This window comes from Mustela nigripes, unplaced genomic scaffold (assembly GCF_022355385.1).
Source record: "Mustela nigripes isolate SB6536 unplaced genomic scaffold, MUSNIG.SB6536 HiC_scaffold_148, whole genome shotgun sequence".
Taxonomy (NCBI): domain Eukaryota; kingdom Metazoa; phylum Chordata; class Mammalia; order Carnivora; family Mustelidae; genus Mustela; species Mustela nigripes.
This window is the reverse complement of record NW_026739562.1, coordinates 8,233,812-8,249,478: the sequence shown is the minus strand read 5'-3', so window position 1 is coordinate 8,249,478 and position 15,667 is coordinate 8,233,812. Positions and strand designations below refer to the sequence as shown.

At 52.6% G+C, this 15,667-nt stretch overlaps 1 protein-coding gene across 7 annotated transcripts in view; it reads left to right on the top strand.

Moving 5' to 3' along the window:
• LOC132008462 (activating molecule in BECN1-regulated autophagy protein 1) overlaps positions 1-15,667 on the top strand; it is a 178,324-nt gene that overhangs the window by 159,023 nt on the left and 3,634 nt on the right. For all 7 annotated transcript variants that reach the window (XM_059387103.1, XM_059387102.1, XM_059387104.1 and 4 more), the window contains 3 exons: positions 3,519-3,658; positions 10,881-10,973; positions 12,246-12,439. In XM_059387103.1, coding sequence (XP_059243086.1) covers positions 3,519-3,658; positions 10,881-10,973; positions 12,246-12,439 — 427 coding nt within the window. The remainder of the gene's footprint in view (positions 1-3,518; positions 3,659-10,880; positions 10,974-12,245; positions 12,440-15,667) is intronic.

The following is a 15,667-nucleotide window of genomic DNA, read 5'->3' as shown; positions in this document are numbered from 1 at the left end:
AGTGTGATAAGCAAGCAGGTGCTTATCAGGCGTCCTGGAGGCCGCTGATCCTCATGTGGCATTTTCTGGCTTCCTGCCACAAAGCGGGATTTAGTTTAATGTGCACTTGGGAGTTTCCCTTTCAGTGGTGTTTAAGGACTTGACGGGTCCGGGACCGGGGGACTGCCATAGTCCAAGGACAAATCAGTGCCTTATGACTACTATTGCCATGAAGGTTGTGAGTATCTATGCAGCAAGGTCTGGGGGTCTCAGCCTTGAATGACCTCCCCAATTTATCTGACCTTGTCTCACCTGAGCTGGGTTGTCCGTCCTGCTGGTCGCTTGAGGGTTTTGTCTCCAAAGTCAGTTCTTGTACTTAGAAGCAAATTGATAGTATTTACTTGTTAATTGCTCTTCAGCAACTCTAAAAGGTAAATATGTGACATGTGAGAGGCTCGTTTGCTTCTTTACTGGTGTAGAACTTTTCTAGAAGAGTTTTGTTAGCTTTTCTTTGAGACTTCCATCAAAAAACTTGGCACAGGGCGCCTGGGTGGCTCAGTGGGTTAAGCTGCTGCCTTCGGCTCAGGTCATGATCTTAGGGTCCTGGGATCGAGTGCCGCGTCGGGCTCTCTGCTCAGAGAGGAGCCTGCTTCCTCCTCTCTCTCTCTCTCTCTGCCTGCCTCTCTGCCTACTTGTGATCTCTGTCTGTCAAATAAATAAATAAAATCTTTTAAAAAAAATTAAAAGATTTTATTTATTTATTTGACAGACAGAGATCACAAGTAGGCAGAGAGGCAAGCAGAGAGAGGAGGAAGCAGGCTCCCTGCTGAGCAGAGAGCCTGAGGCGGGGCTCTATCCCAGGACCCTGAGACCATGACCTGAGCCGAAGGCAGAGGCTTTAACCCACTGAGCCACCCAGGCGCCCGCATTGGGCTCTTTTTTAGTAGTCTCCTTGGTTAAACCAAAGATTCTTGCGTATTCTTACATTTGGAGTTGAGTCAAAAAGGGAGGGCACAGGAGGTTCTTAAAACAGCAGCCATGGGTCAATCTCATGCCTCAAAATAGGGCCAGTTCCTTATCTGTTAAGAGACCTCCAGCCTCAGGACCAGAGCAGGCCGCTCTGGTGGTGTGCCACAGGCTGCCCAGGCACAGTTCTCAGCACCACAGAGCCTGGGAAATTCTTCACAACAGGATTCTCTGTGTATGTGTCAGTATGTTGAGAACTCGTGCTGCCTGCTCTCCGCTCTATTCTAGAGCCTGTCCTGGTGAGGCCCTTTCAGGTAGATGCCCAGGGCACATGAACAAGCGTTCCCACATCCGGGGCTTATCACTTCACTTGTGAATGGGCAGTGGACCCTTTGTTCAATTTTTGCTTCCTGTCTTTCCTTTTTTTCTTTTAATTTTAAATCTCTCATCAGGATAATCTGAAAAGTAATAAGTACTATATCACCCTAAATTCATTTTTGAACATTACTCTCTAAACCACCATCGCATTTGGTCTTCCTTCCACCCACCCCCCACTCCTCCATCAGGGGGCAGGGAAAGGCAGATGTAGTTCATCCTTATTTTATAGATTAAAACCTGAAGAGGCGGGGCACCTGAGTGGCTCAGTTGTTAAGCATCTGCCTTCAGCTCAGGTCAGGATCCCAGGACCCTGGGATCGAGCCCTGCATTGGGCTCTCTGCTCGGCGGGAAGTCTGCTTCTCCCTCTCCCATTCCCCTTGTTTGTGTTCCCTCTCTCACTGTTTCTCTCTCTCTGTCAAATAAATAAAATCTTTCAAAAATAAATAAAATCTGAAGAGGCCAAAAGGAGAAACATTGACTAATACTCCAGTTTAGGGGCGCCTGGGCAGCTCAGTTGGTTAAGCATCTGCCTTCAGCTCAGGTCACAATCCCAGGGTCCTGGGATCAAGTTCCAAGTCAGGCTCCCTGCTCAGTAGGGAGTCTGCTTCTCGGTCTCCCATCTGTGATCTCTCTCACTTTTGTGTGCTCTCAAATAAATAAACAAATAAAATCTTTTTTTAAATAAATAAATAAATAAAACTCCAGTTTATAGATTCTTGGCTTCATCCTTTTCATAGACCCTAACAACCTTTTTTGAAGCCCCAAGATGCAGGTTCCTGGTAATGTTAGCAACAGTTACCATCTGTGAGCTTGTCCTGTGCCAGACATTTCTATACATCATGTCTTTTCATCTCTCCAGTTACTTGGTTGGTGGTGCATTCTCTCTCTCGTGCTCCCCCCCCCTATTTTTTTTTTTAAAGTAGGCTCCATGTCTAGCATGGAGCCCAATGTGGGGCTTGAACTCATAACCTTGAGCTGAGATCAAGAATCAAAAGCTTAGGGCGCCTGGGTGGCTCTGTGGGTTAATTAAGCCTCTACCTTCGGCTCAGGTCATGGTCTCAGGGTTCTAGGATCCAGCCCCGAATCAAGCTCTCTGCTCAGGAGGGAGTCTGCTTCACCCCTCTCCCTCTGCCTGCCTCTCTGCCTACTTGTGCTCTCTCTCTCTGTGTCAAATAAATAAATAAAATCTTTAAAAAAAAAAAAAAAAAAGATCAAATGCTTAACTGAGCCATGGAGGTGCCTCCAGTACTGTCTTTTTAAACTGAGATCTGGAGAAGTCACTGTTCTAGAAAAGAGGTGTCAGGACTCCAAACCAGGGCTTTCTAATTCGAAAGAAAGTCCGCATCCTTCATTCTCCCACGGCCCTGCCCCTGTCTCTGACTGAAGTTGCTGTGGAATGCTGGAATGCAGTGCAGCTCCGCGGCCGCCGGAGAGATCTGAGGCCGTCTTTCACCTCCGGTCCAAACCCCTTTTGCAGCTAAGCTGCCTCCTCAGAAAATAGTAGCTTTGGAAATAAGCTGACCATTGAAGGGGACTCTCTCCCTTGGAGAAATGGAAACAAGCTATTTAATGGTGATTTATATAAGCTAAAACGAAATCACGTACCTGTGTGTTCAAGATCCCCCTCTCCCCTGCTTCCTACATCTTAGTGCACCTTTTAGGTTTCCTTAACAATAGCAGTTTTAACATTGCTTTTAATTAGATGAATTAAGAATGTTCTCTGGTGTTATCACCCCCTCCCGCCCCCCTATCACCTTCAATTCCCCATTGCTGTGAGAGCTGTGATTGCCATGGTAACGGGACTCCCAGTTGAGCTTGGCTCTCACTGGTTTGTCTGGTCAGGGGAAAGTTAGGGGCAGGTCTTCCTGGTGAGCAGAGTTCTGACTGGCTTTCCAGGGGGTTGACTTAAAGCCATGAAATGAAAAGAGCTAAAAGACTAAAGAGAGCATGATGAGCAAGCTTCCTGCAGAAACGCCCAAGTGTGCCCCTAGTCTTGCTCGAGAGTGTTCTAGCCTTCCTCCTAAAGTAAGAGGACCCCAGCCTCCCCCTGCTACCCCAAGTTCGCCAGTATGTGTGAGAGACCTTCTTTCTTATCTGTGGTTAACTTGCTTCTGGCCATAGAAGGGACTTTGTTATTCTTGGTAACAAATTGTTTCTCCTCGAATTCTCTTTTCTTCCCTTTCTCCCCCACCCAGAGAGTTTTCAACGTCCTTTACCCCATGCCTGCCGACCAGCGGAGACATGTCAGCATCAACTCTGCCCGCTGGCTGCCCGAGCCAGGGCTTGGCCTGGCCTATGGTACCAACAAAGGAGACCTGGTGATCTGCCGACCAGAGTGAGTGGCCCAGGGTGGGCGGCAGTGAGGGTGGGAGGGGGTCATCCAGGCTGAGGATGGGAGTAATTGGCATCATCCGCGGGTCTGGCCGTGAGATGGGGTCTCGTAGGTGGGAAATCGAAGCTCTGCTAGAGCCTGCCTCATTCTCTGCGTCACTCTGTAAAGGGTCCTTTTTACTTAGGGCTGCTAGGGTTAGCTCTCCGTCCCAGAAATCTTCAAAAAACTGGTTTAGTTATTATGTCTTCATAAATCTAAAGCAGTGTTTTTTTCCTTTGTTTTCTCTTGTTCTCCGGTTCCCTAGTGATAGTAAAGTTTCCCTGCAGGCAAAGCATAGATATCAAAGGTTCTTTTCTAAACGCTTTTAGAAAAATTCAACAGGTGGTCTTGGGTTTGTGTAAATGCCACAGACGTAACTTAAGAAATAAAATTGGAAATAGAGTATTGTTAAAGCCCTAATTTGTCAGGCCACTGATCTCGCAGCCTGGCTCTGTGTCCTGCCTGTTTTCCTTTCTGCTTGCACTTCATAACAGTGAAGGCAAATTGAAAAGCTCCATTTAAATCAGAACACCTATTATCCGATCCTGAAGTAAGGGGTAGGAGGGAACACTTCTGTCGTAGGTCCTGATGACACCCCTTCCCCTTGTGGAGGACAGAGGTCTGTTCTTTCACTCGAGACCCTGGGAGTCAGCCAGGTCTGTCATCAATTCCCAGACCCAGCCAGGTGGGGCGCGTGAAGCTCTGTGCGTCAGTGCAGATCAGGCTGATTGCTGCCTGGGCCGCTGCGGGGTTCCAGCCGACTAAATGCCACTTCTGCCTCCAGGCCGTCCTAATGCTGTCCTCCACTTGGTGCGGAGTCTTCTCCAGGGGTGTTCTGCAGATCACAGAGCATGGCGTGACTGGTCTGGTAGGGTCTGTGGCTGTTGGAAGTGTCTGTGTTGCCTTTTGATAGGGCCTCTGGTGATTTTTTCCTAGGGTGTGTATTTGGGTCAGTTCTCATGCCTGGTAGGGGACTGAGCCTTGTCCGCTGAGCTAGGTCAGTGGCTCAGGAGAAAGGAAACCCTGTTCTAAGGGCAGCTCTTTCACTCTATCCTGCATTTTTGGAGCCCCTCCCAAGAGAGGCTGCCGTCTGAGACTGTGGTTCTGCCTACCACACTCTGCTCAGGCTCTGTGTCCAGAGGGCCCCTCTCACTAGCTCCTCGTGCCTTCCCAGAACCGAGCCTGCTTCTTTGACGACTGTGCCACTATTAGTCTCGGCACTGGCTCTGTCCGTTTCTGCCCTCCCCCTGGCCTGACCATAGTCCTGGGATCAGTCTGCTCTGAGCTCTTTCTTTTTTCCCAAAGCACATGAGACCGATTATCTTATCTCACCCTCTTAGGAGTTCGTAAGAGGACTCTGGTAGGCATCTTTTCCAAAACTGGCACAGAATTCTGGGCTATAATTTTATTCTTAACCAACACTGTAGTTACAGGCCTTTCTTTTCCTGTTTCTCCAAGACATCCTTCCTCAACATTATTGTCTCGTCTGTAGCTCCAGCCACTAAACCTTTGTCCCAGCCAAACTCCCAGCCCCCTCCCTTGTAAAAATGACCTGCTCCAACAGAGGCAGACTCTCTACCTCCAGTTCATCGTGGTGCCACAAAGGCTTATATGTCTGAAACCCCGGCCTCCGCACTTGCTGTGAGTCACGGACACCTCAGCCAAACATGAAGCTGGCTTTGGCCTCTCTTCTCTCTTTTCTGCCCATATGTTGTCTTCAACATCCAGCACCAGCAGGCTGGAGCCACCCTGGGCTGCCTGGGGAACGTAGCCGCAGGAACTCTGGCCTTTTCCAGGAGCAAGCGGGCACCGGCATTTGACACCGCGAACAGGGGCCCATTGCAGACCTAGTTGTGTTGGCCGTGTTGGCCCGAGAGAGAGCTAGCTTGCCCTGCCTGTGTGGGGTTGCTGTTTTTCCTGAATTGTTGGGTCATTCTGGCAAATGCCCTAAATCTCAGGGCTGCATATTTGAGGGAACCATGTAAATTAAGGCAGACATGACTTTGTCCTAACTTGTTCAGAGCTGCTCTGCTTCTCAGTCCCCTTCCTATCTGTGGGGTTTGGCTTCAGGCAGGGAAGACTGAGCAGTATTGAGGTAAAGACGGGAAGACTTATCCAAGGCCACCCAGCAGATCAGTGACAGAATTAGGTTCCCTGACTTTCTAATTCTGAGCTCTTCCCTACAGCTGGTTTTTTTTTTCTTTTTACCTTTTTTCTATCATGAGTAACTTTAAAATTCTGATAGAAACCATGTACGCTCTTCTACAGAAAAATACACCACAAGAACATCCGCGTAATTTCATAGCTCTCTTAAGACCTCAGGTAAAGCATGCAGCCCTAGATCATATTGAGACATTTAAGCAGGTCAAATGATTGACATGGAGGGAAATGAGAGAGGAGAAGGGAGAATGTTCACATCTTTTGAACAGTCTTTGGTGGTCTCTGGCCTAGAATAAGGAGAACCAGTGAATAGGGCAGGAGGAGCTCAGGGTTGTTGTCTCTCCAGTAGGCGGCTGCCTGAAGCTCCCCGCCCTTACCCTGGCGACAGGGCTCTCGCACACCTGTTCCCGAGGGCATAGCAGCTGGCCAGCCGGGGTTACAGCCCTCCCCCCAAGAACAGGTGCTTGTCTGCCTTCGTCTGCGGACACGGGCAGCTGCACCCCGCTTTGTGCTTTCTGTCTCCCTCTTGATTTCTCCTCCATTGTCCTAGCCTCCACACACTCTCCAAGCACAAAGACAGAGGTCACAAGCCCCTTGGGCATCTCTTGGTGGCACTAAAACCCCACTGACAGTAGAACAAGGCCTCAGGAAATACTCCCATCATTCTAGGGAACGAAATTCTGACGATAGGCGAGGAGACGAGCAGCTGGCCCCGTAGCGCGTGTGTGAAGCCTTTAGGGTGGCTGATAGCCGGGTCCCCCCACCCTTCCTAGCAGCAAGGCCCTCCTTTCTCCTTTGCTTTGCTCCCCCACCGGCCACTCCTCCCAAGCTGCTGCTGTGCTGGCTGACTGCCAGCCCAGCCAACACCCCCACCGATAACCACAGTGGGTGTGAAGTACCAGATTGATGTGAGGGGGTGCTTGCTCACTTCCGGCTTCATAGATCAGCCCTACAAATGGGGGGGAGGTGTTGCTGGGAAGACCACTGCTTCTCAGAGTCAGCTCTGAAGACAGAATTGAGGGACTCCTGCCAGAAGAAACTAGGTCGGGACTGTGGGGAATCTGGCCCCCTGGCTGAGTGTGGGACCCCTGACAGGGCCCCAGCTCTGTCCCTTAAGAGGACGCTACCGCTGTAAACAGTGATTGCAGTCAAGCATCACTGACCAAGGAAGAGAAAGGCACACCCTGAATCAGAAGGGGAGCCACAGAGACTTCATCTTTCCGGCTGTCCCATAGGAGCCAGGTGCCAGCTCTTTCCCACGTTGCAGAGAGAGTGGGGATAAATGCGTGTCCTTCTTTCAAAGAGACAGCCATGTAAGGGATAGACGAAAGATGTTCTCAAAGAGAATATTCCCTAGAAGTGGAGGAGTTCAGGATGAGTCGGTGGAACGTGCAGCTCTTGATCTTGGGTATGTGAGTTCGAGCCCCACTTTAGGTGTAGAGATTACTTAAAAATAAAATCTTAAAAAAAAAAAAAAAAAAAAAAAGTTGAGATGTTCAGAGCCATAATCTGCATGGGAGCATGGTCACCACTGAGGAAGCCAGGCCAGCTCTTAGCTAGGTTGAGGGAACTCAGAAGGTCCCAGCTGTGAGGGAGTCACTGAGCCCAGCCTGGCAGCACAGCCGCGGATGCTGCTGAAGGAAGCCTGGGATGCAGTGGAAGCAAGTCCCTTTGAAAAGGCTGGCCCTGCTCGGCCTTCCCGCGCTTCCTCATCCCTTCGTGTGTTTACGTGGCTTCCGGGAAGAACCCAGAGGCAACAGTGACTCATTGATCCTTACTAAGACTCAAGGAGAAAAGAGATGGTTGGGAGCATTCTTCAGCTTTTAGGCGGAAATCAGTGATACTGGGTATTGGAGGCTAAGAGTCTCAGTAGCCAGAGAGGGTGTCTTCATCTCTGATCCTTGTACAGTACCTGGAATTTTAACCAAACTTCCAAAAACATGAGCTTGTTGTCATCAAGCTGCTCTGACCACAGAAACAGGGCTCCAGTAGACCTGTTGATGGCGGGGGGCAGGGTGGTACGCAGTAAGGAGAGGGGCCGGCTGGAGCAGCACATCTGCCGGTCTCTGTCGTCGCCTTCTGCTTGGCCATCGACCTCATCACTGAATGTCCTGAACCCGCAGCTCTGAGCTGACCGTGCATGCTGCCCAACGGAAGGTGTTTGAGGGGACCCTTTGACCATCAGCATGACGCTACCACTGCCAGCACAGGGACTGGGGCCTTCAGGTGGCCTGTCTTCTAAGACCGGAAGGAAGGTTCCTGTCCACGCAGCACATGGCTCGGCGTAGGTCTAGTGTAGACGGTTTGTTGTCGCTCACCAGCCCTGGCTTGCAGGAGTTACAGAGGAGGGACTTGGCGGGGCCCCAGATGGTACTGCCACCTGTCAATAAATCTTGACAAGTTTGTAAATCAGAGGCTCCCTGGCAGCTAGCCTCACGTGGGGCCTCATGCAGCCAGGATTTGCTTAGCAAAAGCTGCAGTGATGGCTTTGTTTCGGGGGCCACTGCTGTTGACCTCTGGCCCTGTGCCTCTTCCCTCATGGAAGGTCCTCTCCCGTCTCCTGGGCTCTGCAGTGCCCCTGCTGTTCTCAGACAGCAGCCCCCCGTCCCCCCCCCCCCCCAAGAGAGCTGAATGCTCTGAGGAGGAAGGAGCTGCTTCTTTTTAAACAGACGGTCTGGAGAAGATCACACCAAAAACGCAGCCCTGTGGGTCCCCGGGGCTATCCGAGGGCGGTTAGACCGGAGCAGGGAAGGAAGAGCACCTGTGCTTGGCTGTGGCTCTTTTCCTCAAACACACTCGTGTGCCCCTTAGGTGAAGCCCAGTCCCCAGAATCTTCATGACCTTTGAGAGACAGATGCAGGGCTCTGGCCCAGGCCTGTTCCCTTTCACCTGCAGTAGCACACTGTCCTGACATGGGGTCCCTCGCCATCCAAGCCCTGTCAGGTGCCCATCCTGGCTAATCCTGACATCACTTGCCCCCGCAGAGGGCCTTTTCCTCATGACCCACTGACTTTAATTTTTCTGCTCTTCATTGAAGAAGTTCTGTCATTAAAGGAAGATGGCCGGGGGCTCTAGGTGAGAAAGTTGGCTTTTTTTGGAGCTTGTCTTAGCTCGGGCAGCCATTACAGAACACCACAGACTGAAGGTCTTAATCAACAGAAATTTATTTCCTCACAGTTCTGGAGGATGGAAGTCTGAGGGGAGGAGCCAGCAGGGCTGGGTTCTGGTGAGGGCTGTCTTCTCACTGTGTCCTCTCATGGTGGAGAAAGAGATCTCTTTCTTACTCTTCTTCTTTCTCTTTTTCTTCTTCTGTTTTTCTGAGATTTATTTTTAAATAGTCTCTACACCCAACGGGGGTCTCAAACCTCACAGCCCCACGATGGAGAGTTTCATGTTCCGCTGACTGAGCCAACCAGGCGCCCCACTTTCTTACTCTTCTTAGAAAGCCACAGTCCTTCTAGATTAGAGTCCCACCCTTCTGGCTTCATTTAATCTTAATTACCTCCTGAAGACCCTCTCTCCAGCTGCAGTCTCACCGGGGGATAGGCCTCCCATCTGTGGGTTTGGGGGGATACAGTTCAGTTCATGGCCCCGTTCCTCCAGCATGTGTGCACGCCCTGTCCCATTTAGGAGCAGAGCCGGCTGTTTAGAGTATCTCTTACAGTCTCCAGAGGGACACCAGGGTTTGGTTTGGGTTTTGTTTCTTGGGTTTTTTGTTTTGTTTTGTTTTTCAAAATTTATTTATTTGACAGACAGAGATCACAAGTAGGCAGAGAGGCTGAGAGAGAGAGAGAGAGAGGAGGAAGCAGGCTCCCCGCTGAGCAGAGCGCCCAATGCAGGGCTCGATCCCAGGACCCTGGAATCATGACCTTAGCCGAAGGCAGTGGCTTTAACCCACTGAGCCACCCAGGCACCCCTGGTTTTTGTTTTTAAGTGAGGTCTGCACCGAGCATGGGCCTCAGACTCACCACTTGGAGATCAAGAGTTGTGCGCTCTACTGACTGAGCCCGCCAGGTGCCCCAGGGACACGAGAGTTTGGACGGGATCAGACATCGCTTCCCCATCTCCTGTCCCCACCTTCACCACCAGCACCCCACGCTCAGCCACAGTGACTGTTAGGTAACCCCATTTCCAGGAAGGAATTCTTAAAGCAGTCTATGGATTGCTGCCTGGGGTGGCAGGCCATTGTAGAGACACGAGAAGCCAGTGCTTCCCTTCTGCTAGCGGGGCCCGTGTGAGATTAGAAGAAATGGCTTGGGGTGCCTGGGTGGCTCAGTGCGTTAAGGCCTCTGCCTTTGACTCAGGTCATGATCCCAGGGTCCTGGGATCAAGTCCTGCATCGGGCCCTCTGCTCCACAGGGAGCCTTCTTCCCTCTCTCTCTCTGCCTGCCTCTCTGCCTACTTGTGCTCTCTGTCTGTCAGATAAACAAATAAAATCTTAAAAAAAAAAAAAAAAAAAAGGAACAGCTTGATGGCCCATTCCAGGGAAAGGAGGAAGCAGGGCAAGGTTGGCAGCGGGAGAACTCCGAAGGGTAAGATGCCTCATTTTCCTTCCTTCCTGCCCCATGGCAGCAGGGAAGACCCAGTGGCAGGAGCCTGTGCTTTGTCCGCTTTGGAGGACGAAGCCTGGACTTTAGGCAGGGCTGGCTATGGCGCCCTGTCTCTCTAGGGCCTCCCTGGCCTCTCATTTGCCATCTTGGGTCCTTTCTTCATGCCTGAAGAATACTCAGCCCACTGCCTCTTCCTTAGCGCTCTCTTAGGCCCTCAGAGGAGCTGCGGAGGCATTCAGAGGCAGGAAGAGTCCCACTGCTACAAGCACTTGGGCTGTTGGAGAGTCAGCAGCATCACTCCAGTACGGAGCGTCCTGATGGGAATCTCTAGTCCTGGTCTCAGCTCAGCCCCTTGAGAGACTAGAGAGGACTTCCAGGCCACAGTCCACGAAGCCCGAGAGGTGTACGGAGTTCTGGCGGTTCTCTCTAATGCTCTCTCTACCTTTTCTCCTCCACCTTCCCCACCTGATTTTCAGGGCCCTAAACTCTGGTGTTGAGTACTACTGGGACCAGCTAAACGAGACTGTCTTCACAGTCCACTCCAGCAGCAGGAGCAGTGAAAGGCCTGGGTGAGTTTGGGAAGGAGGAGGGCACAGCCGCTGGAGGGAGGCCTGTCCCTTCCTCCTGTTTCTGACGGGCTCTCAGGCAGTGCTTCGGACCACTCCGGCCTCCCTCGCTGCCTCCTCAGCCACAGCGGCTCCTCTTTGATCTGCTTTATGCACTGAACTTTTGCAGTTTCATTTAAGAAAAGCATTCTGTGGCTAAGGAAGAGAACAAAAACCTCTGCGCTTAGAGTCTTGACTGAGAACAAACTAGGACATCCTGTGGCCCTTTCCCATCCTGGCCATGGTATCTGGGCACACTGTGAGGGGGAAGACAGAGCACTAGGGAGGGATGCTGACCCCAAGAAGTGTGCCTGTGGTCCACGGAGAATCTGTGGACAGTACTGCAGGTGATCAGGGCCTCGGGGAACAAGCTGCTCAGAGCTGTAGCCCAGGGACAGACCTTCCACAGGGGCCAGTTAGAGAGTAGAAGCCTGGTACTGATCCTCTTATCACTTAGTTTATTAATGAGGACTGGAACATTCTGACAAAAAGTGCTGGGTCAGTAATACACCTTGGGCATTCACTGCTTCCTAGAGGAATAACAAGGCACAGCTCGAGGAACAGTCTCCAGAAGCAGCTAGAAGGGAGTGGCTGGTGCCTGTCACAGAAGTCATGGGCTCCCTCTGCTTCCAGCTCCAGCTCTCCCAAGGGGTCAGTGCCTGGGAGATGCCCAACGGAAGAGGGATGCTAGCTTTTTGCCTGGGTCTTACTCATGGGTCAGCTTGAGCTGCCTGCCTTCAATGGTCTGCTGTGGGAAGACCCTGAAGGAGACCAGAAGGCTTTTCCTCTAACATGGAGATCCAGGGAAAGTTCCAAGATTCTAAACTAGAATCTTGTCGGCACATGGTTAGAAGGAAGGGAAAGCTGAGAGAGGAAAGGTCCCGCTGCTTACCCTTTGTCCCACGGACGTCAGCTGGTGGCTTCCTGCTTGTAAATAAGAGTCTTAAGATCAGCCCCCTTTACCTCCCCTGAAAGACGCTCCCTGTTTGAGGAAGTGATGGAACTAGCTGGTTTGCAAAACGGGGTGGTTCTGCAGCCTCCTCGCATCATCCCAGGCTTGGCCTGACCTGGAGGAGTGACCTGCCGTTGGGAGGGAGCCACAGGAGCACAGTTTGTCCTCGGAGCCTGCAGGCTGTGCTCCAGGGGGCTATGCAGGGTTGGTGGGGAGCAAGTAGAACTCGGCGAGGCGTGCTGTCCCAAGCGCTGCCTGACTTCCATCTGCCTTTCTCTCCCTAGAACCAGCAGAGCTACGTGGAGGACAGATAGAGATATGGGTCTGATGAATGCCATTGGACTGCAGCCCCGGAACCCCACCACCTCCGTGACCTCTCAGGGCACCCAGACTCTGGCCCTTCAGCTGCAGAATGCTGAAACACAGACGGAGAGGGAGCTGCAGGAGCCAGGGACAGCGGCTTCGGGCCCTGGTGAAGGTAAGCGTCACATAATTTTAGAGCACAGACACGACTGAGGGTCCTCTCAGCCCTCCTGGTCCCTCCGCAGAGACGGGGATGCCAAGAAAGGGCCCTCCCCTCTCAGGAGGAATGCCCTCTCACCTGCCTGGGGCGCATTCCCCTGGGGGCGTGAGGAGACTCCTCCGTGGGAACAGCGTTTCCCTGATCTGGGTCACTGTTTGCAGCAGGCCGAGCTGCTCCTGCAGCTCTGCTCGGCTCCCACCGAGTACCCTGACCGCCCTCTTCTGTCGGACTCGGAGGACCCAGGCTGATGTTCCAGAGAGAGCACACAGGAGGTGGCCTCGATGGAAAAGCCTGCGAGACAGACTCAGTGCCGCGGGCTCTTGTACCCGGGACAGGCACGCCAGGCCCTGGGCTTCTGGGGCCAGCTGTGACCACACCCACGGCTCCTTGCCATTCTGGCTGTGGTCAGCGTGCCAGCAGCCCCTTCCTTCACCTACCTCAGGTGTAGCTCGGCTGGCCTTGGCCCTGGCTCTGTGCTGGCCTCACGCTTCTGAGAGCCGATTAGCACTTCCCAGCGGTACAGCTTGGAGCCGCTTTGGAGTCTGTCGGCAGCTGTGCTGAGCAGGCTGTTCTCCCCCAGTCACTCCCCTTACCCCTGCCCCTGCCCCCTTGCCTGTCGGACCTTCAAACAAGGCAGCCGGACACAGCCGGACACAACATGCTTCAGGTCTGTGTGAGCCATTTACCACAAAAGGGCCACAGAAGGAAGAGCCGTCCGTGGTTTGAAGGAGGCAGAGTGACAGATCTGCCTGTGTCTCCCCAGGGAGCAGCTTTCTGTACAGTAGCCCCCCACAGGGCACTGTCCCTCTCCCCACTGTGAATGGAGATTTTTAAAAGTTGAGTCCTTTTTTTGGTTTGTGGCCCAGGCCGCATCCCTATCTGAGGCCCAGGCCTCTTCCTTGGTTCTGGCAAGTTTCCCAGGGCAGTTCCCTTCCCGTCCCCTCGCCACAGAGGACAGCAGCTGGCGGCGGCTCTCTTCGGCAGGTGTAGCCGTGTGGTGCCCGAGGGCAGCAGAGGGGCTCCTGCAGCTCGCCGCGGCGGTCTGGGGCCTGTGACCTTTGCCTGGAGCTCTGGACACCGCCCTTCCCAGCACCCCAGTCCCTTTCAGAAAGCCCCTCACCTAGGCAGAAGTGAGGGGGAAAGGATGGGTTGTGGGGACAGATGTCACTGGCCAGCTTCATCTCTCCTGGCACCAGGAGCCTTGTTCTGAGGTGCTTACCCCATCGAACCACTGGCTACTCCTGCCATGCTGGTAGCAAGGCAGGGGACCAGGAAGTAAGGGTCTCCTTAGGCGCACACGTCCCCTCTGGCCCACCTTCCCCATCCGGCAGGTGGGCCTCGAGGCTCCGCATACTGGAATCCGAACTCTCAGCCCTGCTCCTCTCTCTGTGTTGGCAAACCGGTGGCCACAGCTGCAGGAACATGTAGCGAAAATACATGTGAAGTTAGTGAAGTTCGCTGACCCTTCTCCTGGGCTTAGCTAGAAGGTGGGGCCCAGGTGGGTATCCCCTGCGCACCCCGACACGTCAGCGGCCCCGGTGGGTTCAGTGGGGGAAACGGCTCTGCGTGACTGATTCCCGTTTTGGGGCCGCCCCTCCCTTAGCCCTTTCCCCGTCAGTCAGCACAGAGGGTTTCCAGGCCACTCTTAATTTTCTGACTCAATAAAAATTGGATTAGTCTCCTTAGCTCCTTCTAGGACTTCCAGGAAGAGCCCTCCACGGAGCTTGTCCACCTTCAAAGTTTCCCATCACTCAGAAATGGAGGGGAGCATTCCCTGGGCTCACTCTTTGCTCCCCACACTGATACCATGCCTGCCGGGCATACAGTAGGCATTCAGGAACTTTGTGGAATGAATGGATTGAGTGAGGCAAAGGCCTGCCCCTGAACTTGGCTGCACTGCACTCCTCTCCTCTGACCGCTGGAGAAAGGTTGCCTAGGCCTCTTCTTGGCTGGTGAAGATGAGAGCCCCACCACAACAGCCTGGGCCCGGGACCAGGGAAAAGCAAAGGTGGAAAGCGAGGGGCTAGAAGGCCAGCGTGTTCCCTGAGGGCGGGAAGGGCAGCTCTTCCTTCTACTTGACCTCACTTCCCTCTTCTGGGCAATGAAAGCCCCAGAATTAAATGTAGTTTCAGGGCATTATGGGAACTTGCTTATCCCATCCTGGCCTCTGCATCTAGAATGTACCTTAGAACTTGCCAAGGAAAAGATGTCCTCTCAACAGTAACCCAATTTCCCATTTTTCAAAGACAAAAAGAAATGCTTTTGCTGGGGGTGGAGACAGCAGAATTAACTTCTATGGCCACCACTGCTCCTAGAGCTAATAGCTTGGATCCCCGGCCATGATTGCCTTTTCCCTCAGGCTCCAGTATGTTTTCTTCTTGAAGAATGTGCCAGCTGAAGAGTCAGCCTGGCTTGGAGTCCTGGAGGGAGAAGCACAGCTCACAGCTGTGTGCACCAGCCGAGAGGAAGCCATCCACGGACACAGCTGAACTTCTCCATCTAGTCTGTTTGAGCCCTGACTTTATGATTGATACTGTGTTAGGCACCATGAATCCAAAGGCATTGCAGAGAGAAGCAGATTCCGAGATGAAACCATTGCCTTTTCCTTCTAAAGCAAGTTTAGAAAGGAAACAAGCACTTAAGTACTTCTCATACAGCAGAGGGGTGACGTGTGACCAGATTTCACAGAGTACCTTAAGTCTGGAGCACCTGTGATCAGCCTGGGAGCCCTTTCATTCAGCCACACATTCACGAGACAGATGGATGCCAAGTGCAAGATCATGCATTAGACACCGGACCCAAAGATAAATAAAACTCAATCTGAGATCTTCGGGGACTTACAGCCCAGGAGGGAGATACGACAGCCACAAATAACACCTGTGGAAGGATGGATGGGGCACTGGGAGGGCTCAGGGAGGGAGCAGCCACTTCCTGCTGGGGTCCACAGAAGGCCAGGTGGGAGGGGTGGTATTTACATTGACCTTGACATTCCCAGGGTGTCCCCAGTGTGAGTGAGCAGGGACAGGCAGGCACACAGTGCCCCACACAGCAGCTTTGGTAAGAGCATTGGTGCAGGAAGGGGGGATGTTCTGGGAAGTGGCTAGGATGTGACCAGAGGGCCCTTAAATGCCCTGCTACGGTGTCTTGACAACTTTGAGAGCCCTTGGAGCTGCTGGGTTTTAA